This window comes from Barbus barbus (genome assembly GCF_936440315.1).
Source record: "Barbus barbus genome assembly, chromosome: 5".
Classification (NCBI taxonomy): domain Eukaryota; kingdom Metazoa; phylum Chordata; class Actinopteri; order Cypriniformes; family Cyprinidae; genus Barbus; species Barbus barbus.
Window position 1 is genome coordinate 24,950,542 of NC_136733.1, and position 19,477 is coordinate 24,970,018.

The 19,477-nt window shown below is 37.0% G+C and overlaps 3 protein-coding genes across 5 annotated transcripts; 1 reads left to right on the forward strand and 2 right to left on the reverse strand.

Moving 5' to 3' along the window:
- Positions 1-229: 229 nt before the first annotated feature.
- On the forward strand, positions 230-4,346 carry alkbh2 (alkB homolog 2, alpha-ketoglutarate dependent dioxygenase). Its single transcript, XM_079416910.1, has 4 exons — positions 230-358; positions 651-904; positions 3,262-3,460; positions 3,570-4,346. The coding sequence occupies exons 2-4, from the start codon at positions 664-666 to the stop codon at positions 3,886-3,888; spliced, it is 759 nt and encodes a 252-aa protein (XP_079273036.1). The 5' UTR covers positions 230-358; positions 651-663; the 3' UTR covers positions 3,889-4,346.
- On the reverse strand, positions 4,299-8,277 carry LOC306869945 (B-cell CLL/lymphoma 7 protein family member A-like). Of its 2 annotated transcripts, none has more exons than XM_079416911.1 (6): positions 8,108-8,277; positions 7,083-7,164; positions 6,542-6,638; positions 5,942-6,115; positions 5,743-5,840; positions 4,299-5,640 (listed from the first exon to the last, which is right to left on the reverse strand). In XM_079416911.1, the coding sequence occupies exons 1-6, from the start codon at positions 8,197-8,199 to the stop codon at positions 5,575-5,577; spliced, it is 609 nt and encodes a 202-aa protein (XP_079273037.1). In that variant the 5' UTR covers positions 8,200-8,277; the 3' UTR covers positions 4,299-5,574. The 2 variants fall into 2 exon arrangements, with proteins under 2 accessions (XP_079273037.1, XP_079273038.1); XM_079416912.1 differs by having other exon boundaries at positions 6,542-6,635; positions 8,108-8,221.
- A 215-nt stretch (positions 8,278-8,492) lies between these two features.
- LOC306869946 (cilia- and flagella-associated protein 251-like) lies at positions 8,493-19,477 on the reverse strand. 2 transcript variants are annotated; one of them, XM_079416914.1, is made up of 21 exons: positions 19,427-19,457; positions 18,985-19,233; positions 18,498-18,638; positions 18,279-18,388; positions 17,556-17,664; positions 17,257-17,337; positions 17,024-17,101; positions 16,899-16,943; positions 16,595-16,797; positions 16,207-16,395; positions 13,564-13,814; positions 13,180-13,331; positions 12,767-12,940; positions 12,489-12,673; positions 10,929-11,043; positions 10,594-10,757; positions 10,284-10,374; positions 9,972-10,115; positions 9,634-9,862; positions 9,432-9,512; positions 8,493-8,770 (listed from the first exon to the last, which is right to left on the reverse strand). In XM_079416914.1, exons 2-21 carry the CDS (start codon positions 19,219-19,221, stop codon positions 8,652-8,654), a joined length of 2,898 nt encoding a protein of 965 aa, XP_079273040.1. In that variant the 5' UTR covers positions 19,222-19,233; positions 19,427-19,457; the 3' UTR covers positions 8,493-8,651. The 2 variants fall into 2 exon arrangements, with proteins under 2 accessions (XP_079273040.1, XP_079273039.1); XM_079416913.1 differs by having other exon boundaries at positions 18,985-19,477.

Genomic DNA, 19,477 nt, shown 5'->3' on the forward strand with positions numbered 1-19,477 from the left:
TGTCCTCAGTTCTTAATAGTTATCACAATTTGATAACTGTTACGTTTAATAATTAACGAATAATTTAGTACCTCCTTAATTTACTGTAGCTATTGTTGTTCTCATTTGACTGTTTAGGCTCAGTATTTACCCTCGCAGGCAGCATGATGTTTGTTTACATGGTTTTACTAATTACTCAGTTAGACCAGACGCGTTTGAACAATATAACCATAGTAAAGTAAAGTACTTTATCACGTGACGGCGTACATTTCCGGAGGCGTGCGACCCGCGAATGCTGGAAATAAAACAAAACTGGGACAGAATTTGAACGTTAAATAGTGTAGCGTCGTCGATTTATCACAACATAAACGCAACCGAGGTAAGAGACCATACTGAATGTTTTCCTAAAGATTCAGTCAGATAATGCACGTGCATAAACGGAGATTCGGGCTGTGCTGCCGCTGACACGTGTTACTAACACCCACCAAAACACATTGGTGGTGACCATAGTGCACTGCTATCTACTATTTCGCCGTTAAAATGTGCATGATACCTGTATTAAAACAATTCATATAAATAGTTAATTGTGGCTCAATGAAGTTGACATTTAAAAGTGGTTTAGAAACTAGAACCAGACAGTCTGAAAAAGTGAGTTTTATGTTTTGTCCTAGAGGTGTCTAATAAATGGATAAGTTTGTAACTCGGCACAGAAAAAGATCTGCTGTTGAGGCAGATGAATGGAAAACAGAAGAACCGTTCAAGAAATACAAAGAGGAATGTGAGGTGGAAGAGGAGTTTTCTCAGCCCATCCCCTGGCAGAAGATTGAGGCAGAGGGATTGGACTGTGACTACAGTTTGTTGTTTGACAAAGAGGCGGCTGATCACCTTTTCAACCAGCTAGAAGAGGAGGTGGAGTATTTTGCAGGTATTGAAGGCTCCTTTGTATCATGTACACTGCTGTTCAGAAGATTGGGATCAGTAAGATTTTCTAATATTCCGGAAAGAAATCTCTTATGGTCACCAAGGTTGCTTTTATTTGATCAAAATACAATAAAACAGTAATATTGTGAATTATTTCGATTTAAATGATTTGCAGTCTATTTTAATATATTTTAAAATGTTACTTATAAGTAAATTGAAACTGTGACCAGCACCTCTCACTTGTGCAGCATTGGACTTACTACCTCATCCAGCATTGACTGCAAACTACCTCTTCGGATAGTCTGATAAAAGACTGTTCTCTTGTCACTTTAACAGACTGATAAGCTCTTCTTGCACTACACATATATCTGCACAGTTTTGTTTTATTTAACTGGTTTGCACTCTATCTATTCTGCCATGTGCCTTATGCCACTTTATCTACAGTGGCATGCGAAAGTTTGGGAACCCCTTGCAGAATCTGAAAATGTGGATAATTTTACCAAAATAAGAGAGATCATACAAAGTGCATGTTATTTTTTATTTAGTACTGTCCTGAGTAAGATATTTTCCATAAAAGATGTTTACATATAGTCCACAAGACAAAAGAATAGCTGAAATTATTAAAATAACCCCATTCAAAAGTTTGGGAACCCTTGGTTCTTAATACTGTGTGTGGTTACCTGGATGATCTACGACTGTTTTTTTGTTTTGTGATGGTTGTTCATGAGTCCCTTGTTTGTTCTGAACAGTTCAACTGAGCACTGTTCTTCAGAAAGATCCTCCAGGTCCTGCAGAATCTTCAGGTTTCCAGCATCTTTTGCATATTTGAACCCTTTCCAGCAGTAACTGTATGATTTTGAGATCCACTTTTTCACACTGAGGATGATTGAGGGACTCAAACACAACAATTAAAAAAGGTTCAAAGTAACATTCACTGATGCTCCAGAAGGAAACACGATGCATTAAGAGCCGGGGGGTGAAAACTTTTGAACAGGATGAAGATGTCCAAATTTTTCTTATTTTGTTGAAATATCATATTTTTCCATTTAGTACTGCCCTTCTGACGCGACAGAAGATACTTGCATGTTTCCTGGAAGACAAATGAAGTACAATTTACCTTGATCTTCAAATTCAAAAAGTTTTCACCCCCGGCTCTTAATGCATCGTGTTTCCTTCAGGAACATCAGTGAATGTTTGAACCTTTTTTAATTGTTGTGTTTGAGTCCCTCAATCATCCTCAGCGTGAAAAGGTGGATCTCAAAATCATACAGTTACTGCTGGAAAGGGTTCAAATATGCAAAAGATGCTGGAAAACTGAATATTCTGCAGGACCTGGAGGATTTTTCTGAAGAACAGTGCTCAGTTGAACTGTTCAGAACAAACAAGGGACTCATGAACAACCATCACAAAACAAAAAAACAGTCGTAGATCATCCAGGTAACCACACACAGTATTAAGAACCAAGGGTTCCCAAACTTTTGAATGTGGTTATTTTAATAATTTCAGCTATTTTTTTGTCTTGTGGACTATATGTAAACATCTTTTATGGAAAATATCTTACTCAGGACATCACTAAATAAAAAATAACATGCATTTTGTATGATCTCTCTTATTTTGGTAAAATTATCCACATTTTCACAGATTCTGCAAGGGGTTCCCAAACTTTCGATCCCCACTGTATCTCTTTCTTTATTTTTCTACAATGTCCTCATTTGTATATCTGTATAGTTGTATGTACATATGTTTAAACTGTATTTATCCGTATTTGAACGTCTACTGTCAGTGTTTAATGTTTACTGTATACGCTCCAAGGGTCTGAGAGTAACGCAATTTCAATTCTCTGTATGTATGTGCCATACATGTGGAAGAATTGACAATAAAGCAGACTTGACTTGACTTATTCCTGTGTTTTGACAGGGTGACACTTCAGTGAATCATTCATAAATCATTCTAAATTGACGATTTGGTGATCAAGAAACATTACCATCAATGATGAAAACAGTTGTGCTGCTAATATTTTTGTGCAAATTATGCATTTTTTAGGATTGATAAAGCATTTATTTGAAATAGAAATACTTTGTAACACTATAAGTCTATGTTCACTTAATCAATAAATGTGTCCTTGCTGAGCAAAAATATAAATGTATTTATTTTTTTAAACTTACTGACACCAAACTTTAGAATATGTATATTGGCTTTACAGGGACAGGAAACATACATGTGTTATCTTGTTAAACAATCTAACTTCATAATTATACTTGTATAATATGCTGTGAGCCATATTAATATAGCACGGTATCCTGTTGTTTGGATGGTGATTGAAATGTTTTGTGTTTCCATTCCGTTTTCTCTGTGACAAAGGTGACAAAGCTAAACTACAAGTGTATGGAAAGTCATACAGTGTTCCAAGGAAGCAAGCAACATACGGCGACGAAGGACTGATGTACTCTTTCTCTGGAGTCCATCTCCTGGCTAAACCATGGACTCCCACTTTGGAACGCATTCGAGATGCTGTTACCAAGACAACAGGCCATACGTTCAACTTTGTTTTGATAAACAGGTAATTAAACTGTCTGCTATTGACATGTAGACATCATTGTCCTATTTCTTTTTTTTTTTTTATAAGTTATGTCAAAGTGAGGAAAGTATATTTGGTTTTTCACCATCAGATATAATGATGGTCATGATCACATTGGAGAGCATCGGGACGATGAACGGGAACTCGATCCTGCCTGCCCTATTGCCTCAGTATCTCTAGGGGCTGCCCGTGACTTCATTTTCCGTCATAAGAATGCACGGACTGGTTCTAACAAACTTCAGATTAAGCCTGTGAAGCTGGAGCTGGCTCACGGGAGTCTACTGCTCATGAACTATCCCACAAACACATACTGGTATCACAGTCTTCCAGTCAGAAAAAAGGTCAAAATGCCACGAATCAACCTCACTTTCAGACGCATTGTGAAAAACAGACAGAAAACTGGCATTTAAATAGAGTGATTGTTATTTTAGCATCTTACCGGGTATTGCTGTGGGTCATGTTAGTTTTTATTTCACAACATATGTGAAAGCTGTATAAAAAGCCAGTGAGCATTTCTCACATTATCACATCTGCAATGAATCCTTGTTGGGTTTTAGCACATTCACACATCTCTTGCACACTACATTATCAGTTTCACTTTCTTTTCATGTTATGATTTAGTCTTTGCAAGTTTTATGATTCATTTGTCACTAAACTAGTCTTTAAAGTCACGTCCAGTAAAATTTGTACTGTGATCTCAGAAAATCAAGCTTCAAGCTCATCTTTGATATTCAGGTTTGATATTTGGCAACAAAATGCACTTTCAAGAGCATTCAAGGAAATATTCTTTTATTTGTTTGTTTTTTTTGTTTTGTTTTTTAGAAAACCAATAAACTACATGTGGAATAAATAGGTTAGACACAACCATACTTCTGTACAAGACATTTCTATTATTATAGACTGGGAAAGAAAAAAAAAACAATATGGTCCCAATTAATACATTTTGCTAAAGGTTTCAAAGATTGAACTACAGAAGGCAATAGTTTGGCGAAATACTGTGGCAAAAACAATCGTATAAATATATACATTTTATTTTTCAAGCATACGTAACAGAGTCATTTCGAGAAAGTCATACTTAGTGTTTACATTCCAGCACTGCTGGACTGAGTATGAGGTATTCGCACAGCTGTCTACCCATAACCTGCCTGTTACAATCGAATCAATGTCATGTTTTTCCTTGGACGACGACACACGCGGTCAGTACAGTTGCTGCTGAAAGAAACAGTAATTTGTGAATTTCATGTATCAAAATTATGCTATTATTGTATCGCTGGAAGGTTGTAGTGCTGTTGAAATGGCAACCAGCATTTCAAAGCTTGCTTTGAACACCACAGTTTAACTTGAATATTATTGAAAAAGAACAGTTGTGGGTTACTTGACTTTGGAAAAAAAAAAATGAAAGTGAGAGAGAACCAAAATGTGGGCACTTGCAGAATTGTGTAGACAGACAAGACAAAGACAAGACAAAAAAACAAAAACATTCCTTTTCGCAGTAACACAAATGTACTTAACCAAGCAGGCCCTATGCTACAAGCTATGGTCTTCACAGGAGAAGTTGAATAACTTGTGACTAGTACCATTTGCATTTTTTTATATATTCAGCTACTTGTGGTGAAATCTCACTAAACTACAGCAGCAGAAATCCGTTACTTTCAGCGTGATTTAAAAAACAGTGTGTTGACCTTCCTGAGTGAACAAGAAAAGGTGAGTGATACAATTTTTTTTTTTTTTTAAATCGCAAATGGCAGTTGATATCAATGCCAATTTGGAAAAACTATGGCAGTTCCAGTGCCGTTTCAATTGACAAGACTGATCTAAGAAAATAGAAAATAGCATGTAGTGATTGTAGGGCAGCATGAACTGTTTTAGGATCAGTACAATATCTCACAGCTTGATTCATTACCCTTACTCATACAATGATGATCCCGACATGCCCTCCACACTTCCACACAAATGACCGCAAGAGACAGGTTTTCTGGATTAAAGTGAATAGATGGTAGTAGGGAAGAGTGTAGAACTGAAGAAACCTCCTATGTAGTGATGTGTTTCAGGTTAAAAGATGAGAATCGAAATGCCTGACAGCTGGCAGAGGATAGTTAACTTTCTTCAGAGGAAGAATCGATTTTCCCTTTTTTGCTTGGGGGAACACCATCTTCCAAATCCTTCAAAAGAAACCACTGAATTAGTTATAAAGCAGAAAACACAGCTGGTATATATCTAAACTTTTTTTTTACTTTGATGCAAGTGATGCTGTAAGCATGTACCTGGGCTGATTTGGAGGAGTCTAAAAAGTGCTCTGAATCCCCCTGTGACTTGCTGTCCCTTTTAGCCGTTATAGCTTCTGATGAGCAGTGGTTTTGTTCTGAAAGTAAAGAAGTGCAATTAGAGACCCCCTAAAATCCAACAGCACAGATAGAGAAAAGAGGATAATGAGCTCCTCGAGGCCTCATTGCAGTCACTAACCACTCTTATGATCCTGAACAGATGAAGGCTGTTTGGAAAGATATTGGTCGCTTTTCAAGTCATTGCTGTCATTCTGAGAGGCTGCCATGGGTTCAGGTGCAGGACTAGTGTTGTTGCTGGTCTCTTGCTTCAGTGGGGAGGAGTCTGCAATGGAGCTCTGGTTACTGTTATCATCTGTATGTGGAAAAGAGAAACATGATTAACAGGGTGTTACAAATTATTTTAGAGATGCTTGAAAAACTTTCAAGCAGTATATAACTGTTAATAGATTGTTATAAGATAGAGAGCACTCATCATCAATTCATGTGTAGTAAACATCAACCCCCTCTATTGGTTAAGAAGGATAATGGCCCATTGAAAGCCAGTAATAATAATAATAATATTTCAAAATGCATAATTGATGTGAATTTACAGGTAATTTCTGGCATACTTAAATATTTCAGGAATCCTTAATAGATCAACTGTTTAGGAATCACAAAGATCACAATTTGGTTTAAAAACCACTATAAATTTACAATAATTGCCAAGTAACATAGCCTAAAACAGACTGAGGATTATTGCATGATAGGAGCCCGATAACTGTCAGATCTACAGCATTACCATGCATATCCATCATTCCAGGAGAAGAGCTGTTCTCAGGGGTCGTGACCTCGGAGCCATATTTGTCATCTTTGCCTTTCTTCTTGTTCTTGCTCTTCTGTGTGACAAAAGCAGAACAAATGCAGATCACTTTTTTTTTACAACTAAACCATGTGGAGACTGATGAACCAATTAACTACTAAAAGATACAGTGTAGAAAATACTGGCTTTGTATATGTAATGTTACAACTAAAATATTTAATGATCTGGACCACCAGAAAATAAATAAATGGCACTAGTAACCTCAATGACAATATGAATTTATCTTTACTAATTTAAAATGAAAAAAAAACATTACATCATGATATTTAACATCACAATATTGTATCAATATATTAATGTCAATAATCCCTATTTTAGTACTGGTTTATTCATTTTTGGGAAGAAGAGATTGAAAAAGATTTATCTGTTATATTGGCCATAACATGAAAATAATTATTGGGTAACTGATATCAACCATAATTGCAATAACAGTGTATTATGGTGATTAAAGATGACTTACATCATCAGACTTGGGCTCTGTCACTGGTACCCACTTGTAGATTCGCAGTGAAGTGTCTCCAACAGTCACCCATTTCTTCTCCCTGGAGATGCATGTCATTGTTAGATATCAAAGACAAAGGAGACCAAAAACAAATGAGTCTAACAGATGGTTGATTATTTAAACATTTAAATTTACAGGCAATCTCTACTTATTATGCCAAAAAAAAAAAAAAAATATATATATATATATATATATATATATATATATATATATATATATATATATATATATCCAGAATATGCACTGTCGCTGATATCAACAAGACATCTATACTTTTTTTCTATAAATATACACATATTAAAGCGAGGTCAAGTCCTTATTGGACACTGAATGGTTGTGTAGAACAATAATTAAATTTAAACTGATGCAATGTTAAAATAATTGTAGTATTTCAAAGTTTAGAGATACTGTTGTTGTGGTTATTGTTAATCTAAGTACTTTTTTTTTTTGTAAAATGTATTTGATTTTAAGTTGCACTTAAGTTGAAGCCAAATGTTTAGGAGTGTGAAAGTGGAGGCGCTGAGTTTAAAGTCCCGCGCGTGGATAAAGCTCTTCTCACGCGCCGTCGCTCAGGAGCGCGAGTCACTCTCAGATGAGATTAACGAGTCAAACGTCCGTTCAGCGGCACTTTTTGTTCGGTACGGATGCATGCCTCGAGTTCCTCATGTCAGCCCGTTCGGTTACTATTCAGCCGGCATTACAGGCTCAAACAGCAAAGCCTTCATGTGACTGCAACGAAATGGCTTCTAGGTTCAACCCACATAAAAATTTAATGGAAGGAAAAATGTAATCTACATTTTTCCAAACTAATTTTTAAAAAGCCGACAAAACGAGCAGCCGCGCGAAGAAACGCAGAAACAGCTCATCTGACTGAAATTGGAGTGGAATAAACGCTCTCTTTCCTTTCGTTTCATTGTTTCTCGTTATCTCTCCTCCCCCACAAGCTGTCTGTGCTGTTCGTTAATGGCTAGACGCTCTCTTACCATTTCCGCACTTTTTCAATTGCAGCCATAACCCGCTTGATGTCATCTTTCGCCCTGCTCCGCGTCTCCGCTCGAACCGACCTGCCCGACATTACTGCTGTTGGTAAAATATCTTTTTGCTCGCTGCCTGTTTAGACACAATGCGAATGCACACAGCACAGGATAGAGGCGGGGTTTATGCGCCTGCGCTGAAGCCAAATGCCCTGGAAGAATGAGAGACACGGTCAATGCGGCTACGAGTTTCGCTCCTTTGTCTAGCGAACAGAGCAAAGAAAAAGAGATTTTAACAGATTGGTGAGCAACACGATCAAATCGAATCGATGACTACGACATCCACACACGTTTTACACATGTATCTGGAAAAAATGGAGACCGACAATCGACAGTATGTTGTCAAACAACAACGTTTATTTCCGTATGATTTTATATCCACAGCTTTACAGAAAAAAATACACCGAAACAAAAGCTTAGTAGCCACAAAAATACTGTTATGCAATCAAAGAAATGTTTGTTTCAAAAGATTTGTTTCAATAAGCTGCAGATGTTACAGATCTTGCCCATGTTCTTGAGGAAGTTCCTGGGTGGCTGAAGAAAAACCCAAGATATCTGTGGCAAATGTCTCCATGCTGATTTCAGGAGGCAGCACACTCTCAAGCAGAGATTCTGTATAGAACAGACACAGTAGTCAAGATTGGTACATTTAGAATATTTTTGGCCAACATTCCTTGACCTTAAGAAGGTGATGATCATACAGTGCAGATGACACAGTATGACATCTACAAAGACAAGCAAACACTATCATGCACATTTATTTGAAAACTCGAATCCCAAAACCAACCTGTCAAGTACTGTTTCCATGGGCCTGCTTCATAAACAAGTTTACCAAATAAGACTTAGTCTGATTTATTGTCTGTTGATTTGGTTCAAACTAACTGAAATAAGCCTGGCTTGTTTGGTAAAGTTATTTTACATACTATCATTTACATGGAATACTATCTCAACAGCTGTTTATGAGCGCTATTCATTCATAGCACATCTTTAATCTAAGATTTAAAAAAACGGTGTACAATACAGCGTTATGTCTCATGGCGTCCTGGATACCAATATTAAAAATGAATCACTGTCTGGCCAATTGAGATTCAAGTATGGAGATAAAGGTTATGATCATGATTTTTCAGTTGTTCTACAGTACACTTTGAGTGTATATTAGCACTGTGTGCTTTTGGGACCTGGAAACGCTGATGTGTGACGTCAGACTTAACATTCAAGCAGTAAGCCATCAAATTTGTCCATCAGTTTGGTGGTTTGCAGGAGTTCTGCATACCTGTGCTATTGGCTCCCTCTCCACTATTACCTACAAGGGTTGTAAAGCATTCAGCCAAGTCATCCTCGGTCATATGTTCACCTGAAATGAATTACAAGTAATTACTATTCTAGTCTTTCTCTGTTAATTATAATTTCTCTGGCATCTCATATTGCAATTTAGCAAATGTAAAGTAATGGTAAAGCTCATAAAAATGTATTACCTATAGCCTGCAGTAACTCCAGCAGTTCGTCTCTGTCAATTGTATATCTGCCCTCTTCGTCTGGCTTTCCAAGCACCTGGAAGGCATTGCACAGCTCCTGTCTGGCAATGCCAGAGGCAGGTCTGTGGTTGACATACAGCTTAATGAACTCCTCCAAATCGATGTCCGTCACATAATTTCTGGTTTCAGCATAGCGGCTGAACTTCACCTCATTTTGCATGTCTTCCAGCTTCAACAAAACAAAACAACCATGTGTTGACAAAAGATTGAGTGGCAGTCGACCCATCGATGACAGATCTGTATGGTAGAGTCAACTGTGATCGCAACAACATTCGTACCTCTTGCTCTGTTGGATAGAAGCCAAGCGCTCTCATTAAGAAGGGCACATCAGCTAGAGGTATGCGTGTGGACACAAGCCGTGTTTCCATGGTGTCAAGGACCTGATTTTGTAGTTGACAGTAGTAAAAATATTCTTCCATTTCCTAAAGGACAAATCATAAGATTTGCTGTCTATTGGTAGGCCTGGTAACATTATGAAACTAATTATTAGGATGAAATGAGGTAAATGCTGAAAAACTGCTAAAAAAAAAAAAAAAAACTACATAAAGGACAATGACAAAATAGAAAGCATTAGAACAGAGATCTCAAACCCTGAAGAGCTGTCCATCTCTCCCTCCATCCAGAAGATTGTAGAAGGGCAGCATGTCTTTCCCGCCTAGAGCAGCTGATGCCTCCAATGATCTGCATATATGCAAATGTAATAACAGAATTGTGAGGTGGCAAACACAGTTACAATCCTAAAAAAAATTAAATTTTAAATTCATTATTATACTACTATTAAACTGCACAGTTATTATTCATTTATATTTCATGACCTCGTATTAATTAAGCGACTACATGATCTGTCATGACTGAAAAAACAGTGGACTTCTGCATGGGACGCATGTTCTCCAAACTTACGCCAAATTGAGCTCCCATGAAAAGACGGTGCAGTCTCGTCCTCCAGCAGTAAAAGCATATCTACCATCATATGAGCAAGCCAGAGTTGACACGCCTGTTGTGTGACAGATCATTGCAAAGGACTTGTGAGGGTTTCCATCCAGAGGTAGAATCTGAATGCCAACCTACATCAAAGAGAAAAAACAGGAATGAAAAGGAGATTTAAAACATTAAATCTAAATAGTAAAGGCAATAAAACTGGCATGATGGCTCATGCTGAGACAAAGTATCAGTACAGAAGAGTAATTATTATCAAATGCATGGTTTGTTTATAAGGCCTTAAAAACAATTTATACCTTATCTTGTGTTATATATGCCATGTAACGAGAATTAGGGTCGCCATCCTGAGATGCAGGTAGGATGGCCATCTTTTTCACTGGAGAACCATAAGAGGGCCCGAAGATTGTTTTTCTGTGCAAAGCACACCATCACAAACAGATATGCAAAATCAGGAGAAAAAAATATATTTTTTATATGAATTAATTCATTTTGAATCAGATGTATTTTTCAAGAGATTAAAAAAATGAAACCCTTGTAGTAGACTGTAAAAATATTTCATTAAATTCACTGCTGTTTATAACAGCATAAGATAACAGCTAAAAAATAAATAACTTTCCTTTAATTTCTTACTCAGTATGCCAGTTGGTGGCGAGTGAGTCATTGAATCATTCGCTCTAATCCAGGGATCCTCCAATCTGGCTCGCGAGATCCACTTTCCAGCAGAGTTTAGCTCTAACCCTCATCAAACACACCTGAGCATGCTAATCAATGTCTTCATGATCATTAGAAAATCACAGGTGGGTGAGTTTGATCAGGGTTGGCGCTAAACTCTGCAGGAAAGTGGATCTCGCTTGCCGGATTTGAGTATCCCTGCTCTAATCGGTTCGTTCAAATATACTGTTCATTCAGGAACGAAATTGAATCTTTCACTGAACAATTAATTGAAAACTCATTCATTTAGGAACAAAATGCTGTTGTGGCTTTGTTTGAATATATTTGCATAGAAACAGCAAAAACAGACAGTAACTAACAATTTATGTCTAAAATGTAATTTACTCTGATAACTTTTTGTTTATTGAACTGTTGTATTAAAGAAATAATAACGCTACTTTTAGTGCTGTGATTATTTTTGTCAATCGGTCTGTGGCTTTGCTGATACTTTTGAAATGATAGCATTAGAGCATCACAAAAATAGCATTCCTGCTTCAATTTTTATAATCCCAACTAGAGCATAAACTCATCTGTTATCCTAACCCAATTCAATAAATAATTATACTATCCAATAGTTAAGGTTTAGAATGTTAAAAAGAGGGCCATTCTATTTCTTATTACGTTGTTTATGTTGTGTTTATCCTAACTATGCATAAAATTGATAAACATTATTCAGTGTGTTTTACTTCAAAAATCTAAGCAATAAAACAAGATTATTTTTTCCTATTTGGTCCTTTTGGTTGACAACCTCTTTAATTATTTTGAGCTTCAGGAATCGTCTGACCTTTACATTAGTATTAGTCATTTCCCTTCACTTGTGATGACAGATGTACTTATAGGATGAATCTTCTGTTCCTTTGTCCATAGTCATAACAGAGATGTTTATCTTAACAGAATTACTAACTTATTTCCCTCTTGGATCAGAAGAATGCCATATTAAAAAAATATATCCTTGAAATTCCATTCTATTATCCAATTTGAGGTAGGTGTAATAATTTTTTCCATTTTAATTTCTCTACAAATCCCATTTAGACAGAATGGTTTGACTTTTGGTTCATTTGAAATTCTGCAAACAAATCAACCAGATTGCCGTTTGTTATTTCAGTGATATTTCTATTTGTTCTGCCTATAGGAAAACTGCAAACCTGCACATCTTGGAGGTAGCATTGAAGAGCTTCATCTTATACAGGTTGGAAGCTGTAAGGAGGAAGTGTTCAGGTGTCAGAGGAGGATACCACACCATGCAGGTGGGCACAGCACTCTGCTCGATACATTGAGAACTCAAAATCAACAACCCATCTTCACCACTATTCTGCAGATCATACTCCACCTGTTCAGAACAGACAGGATAGATGTGATAGACAGTTCAAAAAGTTAAACGCATACCAAGGGAGCAAGATCATACAGGAACCCAGGGACTCACAAGCCTGTGATCCATGCCGAGAGAGAGAAGGCGAGGCTGACTGCTGTCTAAATCCACTCCAAACAGCAGGTCCTGAATGGGTTTATAATGCGAGTGGTGCCTGCCCTGGTATTTCCAAACCTCCTGGATCCCCTCTTTACATCTACAGAGCAATGTCACAGCTTTTCCAGTGTCCTGAAATAAGAAAAATGTAGGAAATATAGATCTACATAACAAAAATACCTCACAAACTCTGGAACAGTGCTGTTACAGTCAAAGTTTTAATAGTAAAAAGTTAAACAGTAATATTTTTTTGTCCTTGAGGTCCACTTAAAATGTCAGCAACATTTTTGTGCCAAAAACTTCATATTTTAAATTTTCATTTCACATTATTTCTCAATGTGACAGGTTCACAAAATGCAACTCCTACTAACTGCGGCAGCCAGGTAGTGTGAGTCCTGGGAAAAAGTGAGATGGGTAATGCTGTCCTGACTGTACTGCAAACACTCTTTACCATCACTCTGAAGTGTACAGGCATCAACAATCTGCAAAGCCCCACTGGCAAAGCCCACCGCCAGGTAAAAACCTACAACATGACAAATTCATACACATGCATACTCAGATAGTATACATATAATCGCATCATACATACAACCATTTGCTAGTATAAAAAATGTTTTAATACGTGGTATAAATTCAATGCAAGCAGCCTTAAACTCTTAAATTAGATAATGTGCCATTAAACAACATGAAATGTAAAATGTTTTACATATATAAACTGTATTATAATATGAGTAAGATCTTGTTTTCTAGCTCACCTTGTGGATCGTAGGTTATACACTGGATCTGTTTGTGGGGCTGGAAGACCCTGCTGCAGACTGCCTCTTTATGCTCATAATCCCAAACTTTAATGGTGCCACTGTGGCTGCCCATAGCTACTAGCGGCTGTTTAGGATGGCAGGCAACTGCTTCTAGAGGTTCTGCATGTTCCTTCAGAAGGGTCTGTGGAACATTTCTCTGTGCATTTACATGTACTGCAGTTGCATGAGTTGTGGAGACAACAAAATTTCTGTAAATGGAGGGAGAGAAACATTTTATTGCATTACAGAGTTTACAACTGACCATACTTTAAAGAGACAAAAAAATCCTGACATCATGTACTGACTCTCATGTTGTTCCAAACCTTTACAAATTATATTCGTCTGTGGAACAGAAAAGACGATATTTTGAGAATGCCTCAGTATTTTTGTCCATATAAATGGGAGTCAATGGTTACCAACATTTTTCAAAATATCTCTTTTTATGTTCAACAGAAAAAAAAGGTTTGGAATAACATTAGGGTGAATAAAGGATAAGCTGAACAGAATTTAAATTGTTCCCTCTTTAAGCATAAATTTAAGATCTAAATGTACTTTGTAACATGGATTGGTGCATTCAATCTTGTTAGCACTCTTATTAGTAGTTTTAGCTTTTAACTGAGGACTTGAAATGTATCTCATACATATTGCTGAGGTATGTGTAAAAACAATAATAAGAACTTTCTTCAAAACATCTTTGTTATAAATGCTAATTTAGTGAAGGAAAACTTTCTTTCTAAAAAGTTTAAAAAAATTAATGTACAATAAATATATATATATATATATATATATATATATATATATACACTGTATGTATATATATATATATATATATACATACAGTATATATATATATATACAGTGCCCCAAAAGTATTGGAACAGTAAAGACAAAATTGCTCTGTTGGCTGTGGAGTCAAGACATTTACAAATATTACTAAAAGATGAATATGAGACAAAACTACAGTATGTCACATTTTATTATTGGGTGATTCAACACACAGATGTTTTACCAGCTAAGAAGTTCAGCACTTTTAGAGTTTCATCCCTCTATCTGATGTGAGCATAAGTATTGGTACAGTTGCCTCACAGGTCTTTCTAAGTGATCAGCTGTGTCCTGTTGAATTAATTCTTCAGATATTAAAAGCAGGGAATGTGTCGTATCAGTTATATTCATTACTTCTGCATTCTGAATCTTGCATTCGATGATGACGCACACAAACCAGGCTGAAGACGAGGGAGCTGACTTTGAGAGAAAAACAAGCAATTTGGATGCTAAAAGAAAAGAGGAAGTCAATTAGAGCTCCAGCAAAAACAAAGGGCATTGAGAAATCAAGAGTTTGGAAACCACCAGCGACACCAGCAACCAACAATGACCGGATCGGCTGAGAAAACAACAGTAGTTGATGACAGACAAATCATAAAAGGTGTGAAAATGAATCCTAAAAGGCGTGTCTGTAAAATCACCAACAACTTCCAGAAAGCTGGGGTGATGCTCTGACAATCTACTGTCCTCAGGAGACTTTGACACAGAATTACAGATGCTACACAGCAAGATGCAAACCTCTGACCAGCTCCAACAATAGAAAGGCAAGATTAGAGTTTGCAAAAAAGCACAAAGTTGAGCCAGAAGAGTTTTGGAACAGTGTTTATGGACCGATGAGAAAAAGATGAACCTTTATCTAAGTGATGGAAAAGCAAAAATGTGGAGAAAAAAAGGGAACTGCAATGATCCCAAGCATACAGCCTCATCTGTAAAGCATGGTGGAGGTGGTGTCATGGCATGGTCATGCATGGCTGCCTCTAGAACAGGTCCTCTCAACTTTACTGATGACTTAATGTATGATGACAGTAGCAGAATGAATTTGGAAGGTTACGAAACCATCTTGCCTACCAATATTCAAGAAAATACCACCAGATTCATTGGGAAGTGCTTCATATTGCATCAGGACAATGACCCATAACACCCTGCCAGTTCAGTCAAGGAATTTATAAGGGCAAAGAAATGGAAAATTTTAGATTCCCCAAGTCAATCTCCAGATTTAAATCCGATTGAACATGAATTTCACCAGCTGGAGAGGAGAGTAAAGGCAGAAACTCCCCAAAACAAGCAACAATTGGAATTGGCTGCATTAAAGGCTGAGAAAAGCATTTCAAAGGATGAGACCAAGAGTCTGGTGATGTCTATGGGTCACAGACTCACTGCTGTGATTGTGTGCAAGGGATCTGCAACTAAATAATAGCTTTTAATCTTTTATATCTGCCATATGCTCAACTGTCCCAATACTTATTCTCACATCAATGAGTGGGATGAACTCTAAAAGTGCTGTTCTTTTTATTTGCTAAAACATATGCGTGTTGAAACGGCTAATAATAAAATGTAAAATTATGTAGTTTTGTCTCATATTCATCTTTTAATCATATTTGCAAATGTCTTGACTCCACAGCCAACAGAGCAATTTCGTCTTTACTGTTCCAATACTTATAGAGGGCACTGTACATATATATATAATGCTGACTTGCAAATAAATTATAACATTTTTAAAGCATTATTTTGTATGGCAAATTTATCATAATAAATCTGAAAACTTTCTGAGTCCCCCACCTTATGACAAATGGCTTGGCATCCAGTGTGCAGTCTTTTGGATATCCCAAGTCGCTAATGGAAGGCTTTTCTTTGGAAAAGGAGATGGATCTGATAGTATCCAAGCTAAACTCGTTGTACACGTTGATGAGCTTGAGATTTCCATCATAGAATTTGATGTGGCCATTCACATCACCTGTTACTATAAAACTTGACAGTATACACATAATATATTTGCATAAACTAATGTCAGACAAAAAACATCAAATGAATAGCAAAGTGTAACATACAGCAAGTGAAAATGTAATAGGCTTTAGGATTACTGGAATTTATTTGAAAAATCCTAATGCACTCATTTCCCATATATTGTATCTATGTGTCATATATATATATATATATATATATATACCTGTCAATCAAAGTAAGTACAGTGATTGCATCCTTCTGGAGAGCCACAAGTTTTCCGGCTTTCCTCACTACTGGTTGACGAGAGACAGATTGAGTCTGCTTGTCCCAGAGAACTATATTCCCAGCTGAGGTGGCTGTAAAAGCCTGCACACCATCATAGTGGAAGATAGACTGGCTCAGGGAACCTAGCACCATATTGAAGGTCTGAATGGTGACAGATTTGCAAGAGGTCAATGCCAATGGCAGAGAAGAATAACATCACAACAGCACAAAAATTTAATCTGATGAAAAATTATTCTGCCAACCTTGTCAGTAATTTCAGGAGCTGAGTATTCCAGATGTCCCCTTTCCTGAGCAGCAGAATGTATCATTATATACAAAGACAACTAAAACAGTAAATCAGTAATATAAATAATTAATTAAGTCCTACCCAGTTGTAGAAGAGAACCTGAGTTCTGCTGTTGCTGACCAACTGTGTGTTATCAAAGGGATCGAAAAGTAGTTGATTCTGGGAAAACATGGAAAAAGTTAATTTGATAATTGATGTGACAACCAGTTTTCATAAAGAAACAATAAATGTGGAATTAAGACATTGTTGCTTTTCAACCCTCTATGTATTACCTCTGTGTTATAACCACATCAGTGCACAGTTCTGCAACATACCTGGCAACCATATTTTGGGCTGAGGTCAACTTGGCATTCTGGGCTTTCACTTTCATCTGTCCAGTTCCAAATACACACTCGCTGATGCACAGAAAAAAAGAACATTGATCAGTGAATTTGTAGCCAGTGATAATATTCTGTGGTTTCATTTGATCTTTTTACTGCAATCATCTTTATTGAACTTAATTAAACACATAATCGATGCCAGGAATACATGGCTCCTCATAAAACGACATAAGATATCTACAGTGAGTCTATGTAAAAATAGGATAGACCACATAAAACGTCAGGTTTCAGACCTGTACTGCTCCAGCTCCAACAGTAGCCAGGTATTTTGAATCCTTTGATAGGGCCAAGGCAGAAACTCCACCCTCTGGATGACAGTCAAACAATGTTCGCACAGGAATCCTGCAACATGTTATGGATCGGAATGAAAAGAAAATTCACCCTGTCTATTTTGTAAATTCGTGTTACAGATCGTATTGTGAATGATCTATAATTTTGATCTCATGATCCTTTTTTTAATATTTATTTTTGGCATTTTGCCTTTATTTAGACAGGGCAGTGTAATGACAGCGAATTGGGAGAGAGAGGGGGCGGGATTGGGAAAGGTCCAAGAGCTGGCATTCGAACTCGGGACGGCCATAACGCTACAGCGCTATGTTGGCACGTGGCCCACAAGGCTATCGGCACCAACACCTCATAATTCTTTGTCAAAATGTCATAACTTGATTTTACGCTGAAACTAAACTTCTCTCTGTGGTGATATATGCCAGTCTTACCCAATCATTTAGACAGCCTAAACCCTGCCCCTTTCTTACAATTGACTGCAAGCCGATTCAGCCGATTTGCCTCCATCCAATCAACAATATATGAATAGAACCAAATCCAGCCCAACATTTATTTCTTTTTGATAATCCATTTAACTGGGATGTACATCACAAAACGAGGACTTTAACAGGACCATCAAGAAGATTTACACAAAAAAAGTATTAATGTAATAATATTTGGATCAGTGTTACCCTGTATAAGCATCCCATATGATAACCAGACTCTCCTGGCCCATGTCAGCTGTCACAAGCCAGCGTCTGTCTTCACTAGCACACAAACAAGTGATTGGACTGCAGTGGCCCTGTAGACACCAAACAGCACATAAGCAACATTTTTACAATAAGATTTTAGATCATATTTAACTTCATCATCATTTACTTTCTTAGTCTGTAGCAGTATGAGCCTCTTACTTGTAAAAGATGCTGAGCATTGGATGTGTGATCATACATGACAGCAACATGGGCACAAATGTACAAGATGACAAGTCTGTTTTCATCCTGCAGACTGAGAACAGGTAGAGTTTGGTTCATCCCATAAGCCCAATCAAGGACCTGCAAGTACAAAATACAAAGATTTAGATACAGGTGTGAAAAAAACTGAGGTATGTGGGTATAGCATTAACAAATGTGTGCTTTTTGACAATAAAATAATTTTAAATTTACAAGATCATTATTGTTTCTTGTTAAATATTGTTAGCTCCTAAAGCAACTTGTCATTACGTTACATAAAATAGCCATGCATAATATATGACTTGTTGTCATTGTGAAATAAAATATTTTTAGTTTTAGAAAACACTGTGACATAACATTGTAGTTGCATTGTAGTTATTTGGTCGGACTAATTAAAGTTAAAGACATTTTTTTAAAGGAATTAAAAGACATTTTATCGAATCATTACCAGTGGTTGAGTTTTGCTTCTGGTCTCCTTGGGAATAGCAGACAGTGATGTGGCTGTGTAAACTTGTGAATCTGCAATATCCTCCCGCAGACTGTATAGTTCACGTTTTCCTTCTTCATCTTCATTGTGTACTTCTTTCTCTATCTGATTATCCTCTGTGTTTTTCTGCTCACCTGTGTCTTCAGTTTCTGCATCTGTCCTGTCAGATGTAGTTGATGTCCCGTTTGTCGTTGACATTGTTCTGTGTGACTGGCGAGAGGAAAAGATGGAGAATTTGTCCGAGCCACTACCAGATTCACGATGTTACAGATTCAAACATTAAACATTCGAAACATTATATGCCAAAGGTTTGTTTTTTAAAACTTTCGAGTTATATGATACGCGAACACAAGTGCAATACTGCTTGTAATCTTGCCAATACGAAAGTCTAGTTTTTCTTTACCTATCCAGTCTAATTACCCACGCTTACCGTTGCTAAGATACGGTCACGTGT

Coding starts and splice junctions, on each gene's coding strand:
- LOC306869946 (XM_079416913.1), bottom strand. CDS start 19,221: ATGTCAACGACAAACGGGACATCAACTACATCTGACAGGACAGATGCA. Junction 16,798..16,898: donor CTCCTGAAATTACTGACAAG/GTTGGCAGAATA, acceptor GTCACCATTCAG/ACCTTCAATATGGTGCTAGG. Junction 12,941..13,179: donor CACACTACCTGGCTGCCGCA/GTTAGTAGGAGT, acceptor TTCTTATTTCAG/GACACTGGAAAAGCTGTGAC.
- LOC306869945 (XM_079416911.1), bottom strand. CDS start 8,199: ATGTCGGGCAGGTCGGTTCGAGCGGAGACGCGGAGCAGGGCGAAAGAT. Junction 7,165..8,107: donor ATTGAAAAAGTGCGGAAATG/GTAAGAGAGCGT, acceptor ATGCATCTCCAG/GGAGAAGAAATGGGTGACTG. Junction 6,116..6,541: donor TGGAATGATGGATATGCATG/GTAATGCTGTAG, acceptor TTCCACATACAG/ATGATAACAGTAACCAGAGC.
- alkbh2 (XM_079416910.1), top strand. CDS start 664: ATGGATAAGTTTGTAACTCGGCACAGAAAAAGATCTGCTGTTGAGGCA. Junction 905..3,261: donor GGAGGTGGAGTATTTTGCAG/GTATTGAAGGCT, acceptor TCTGTGACAAAG/GTGACAAAGCTAAACTACAA. Junction 3,461..3,569: donor AACTTTGTTTTGATAAACAG/GTAATTAAACTG, acceptor TTTCACCATCAG/ATATAATGATGGTCATGATC.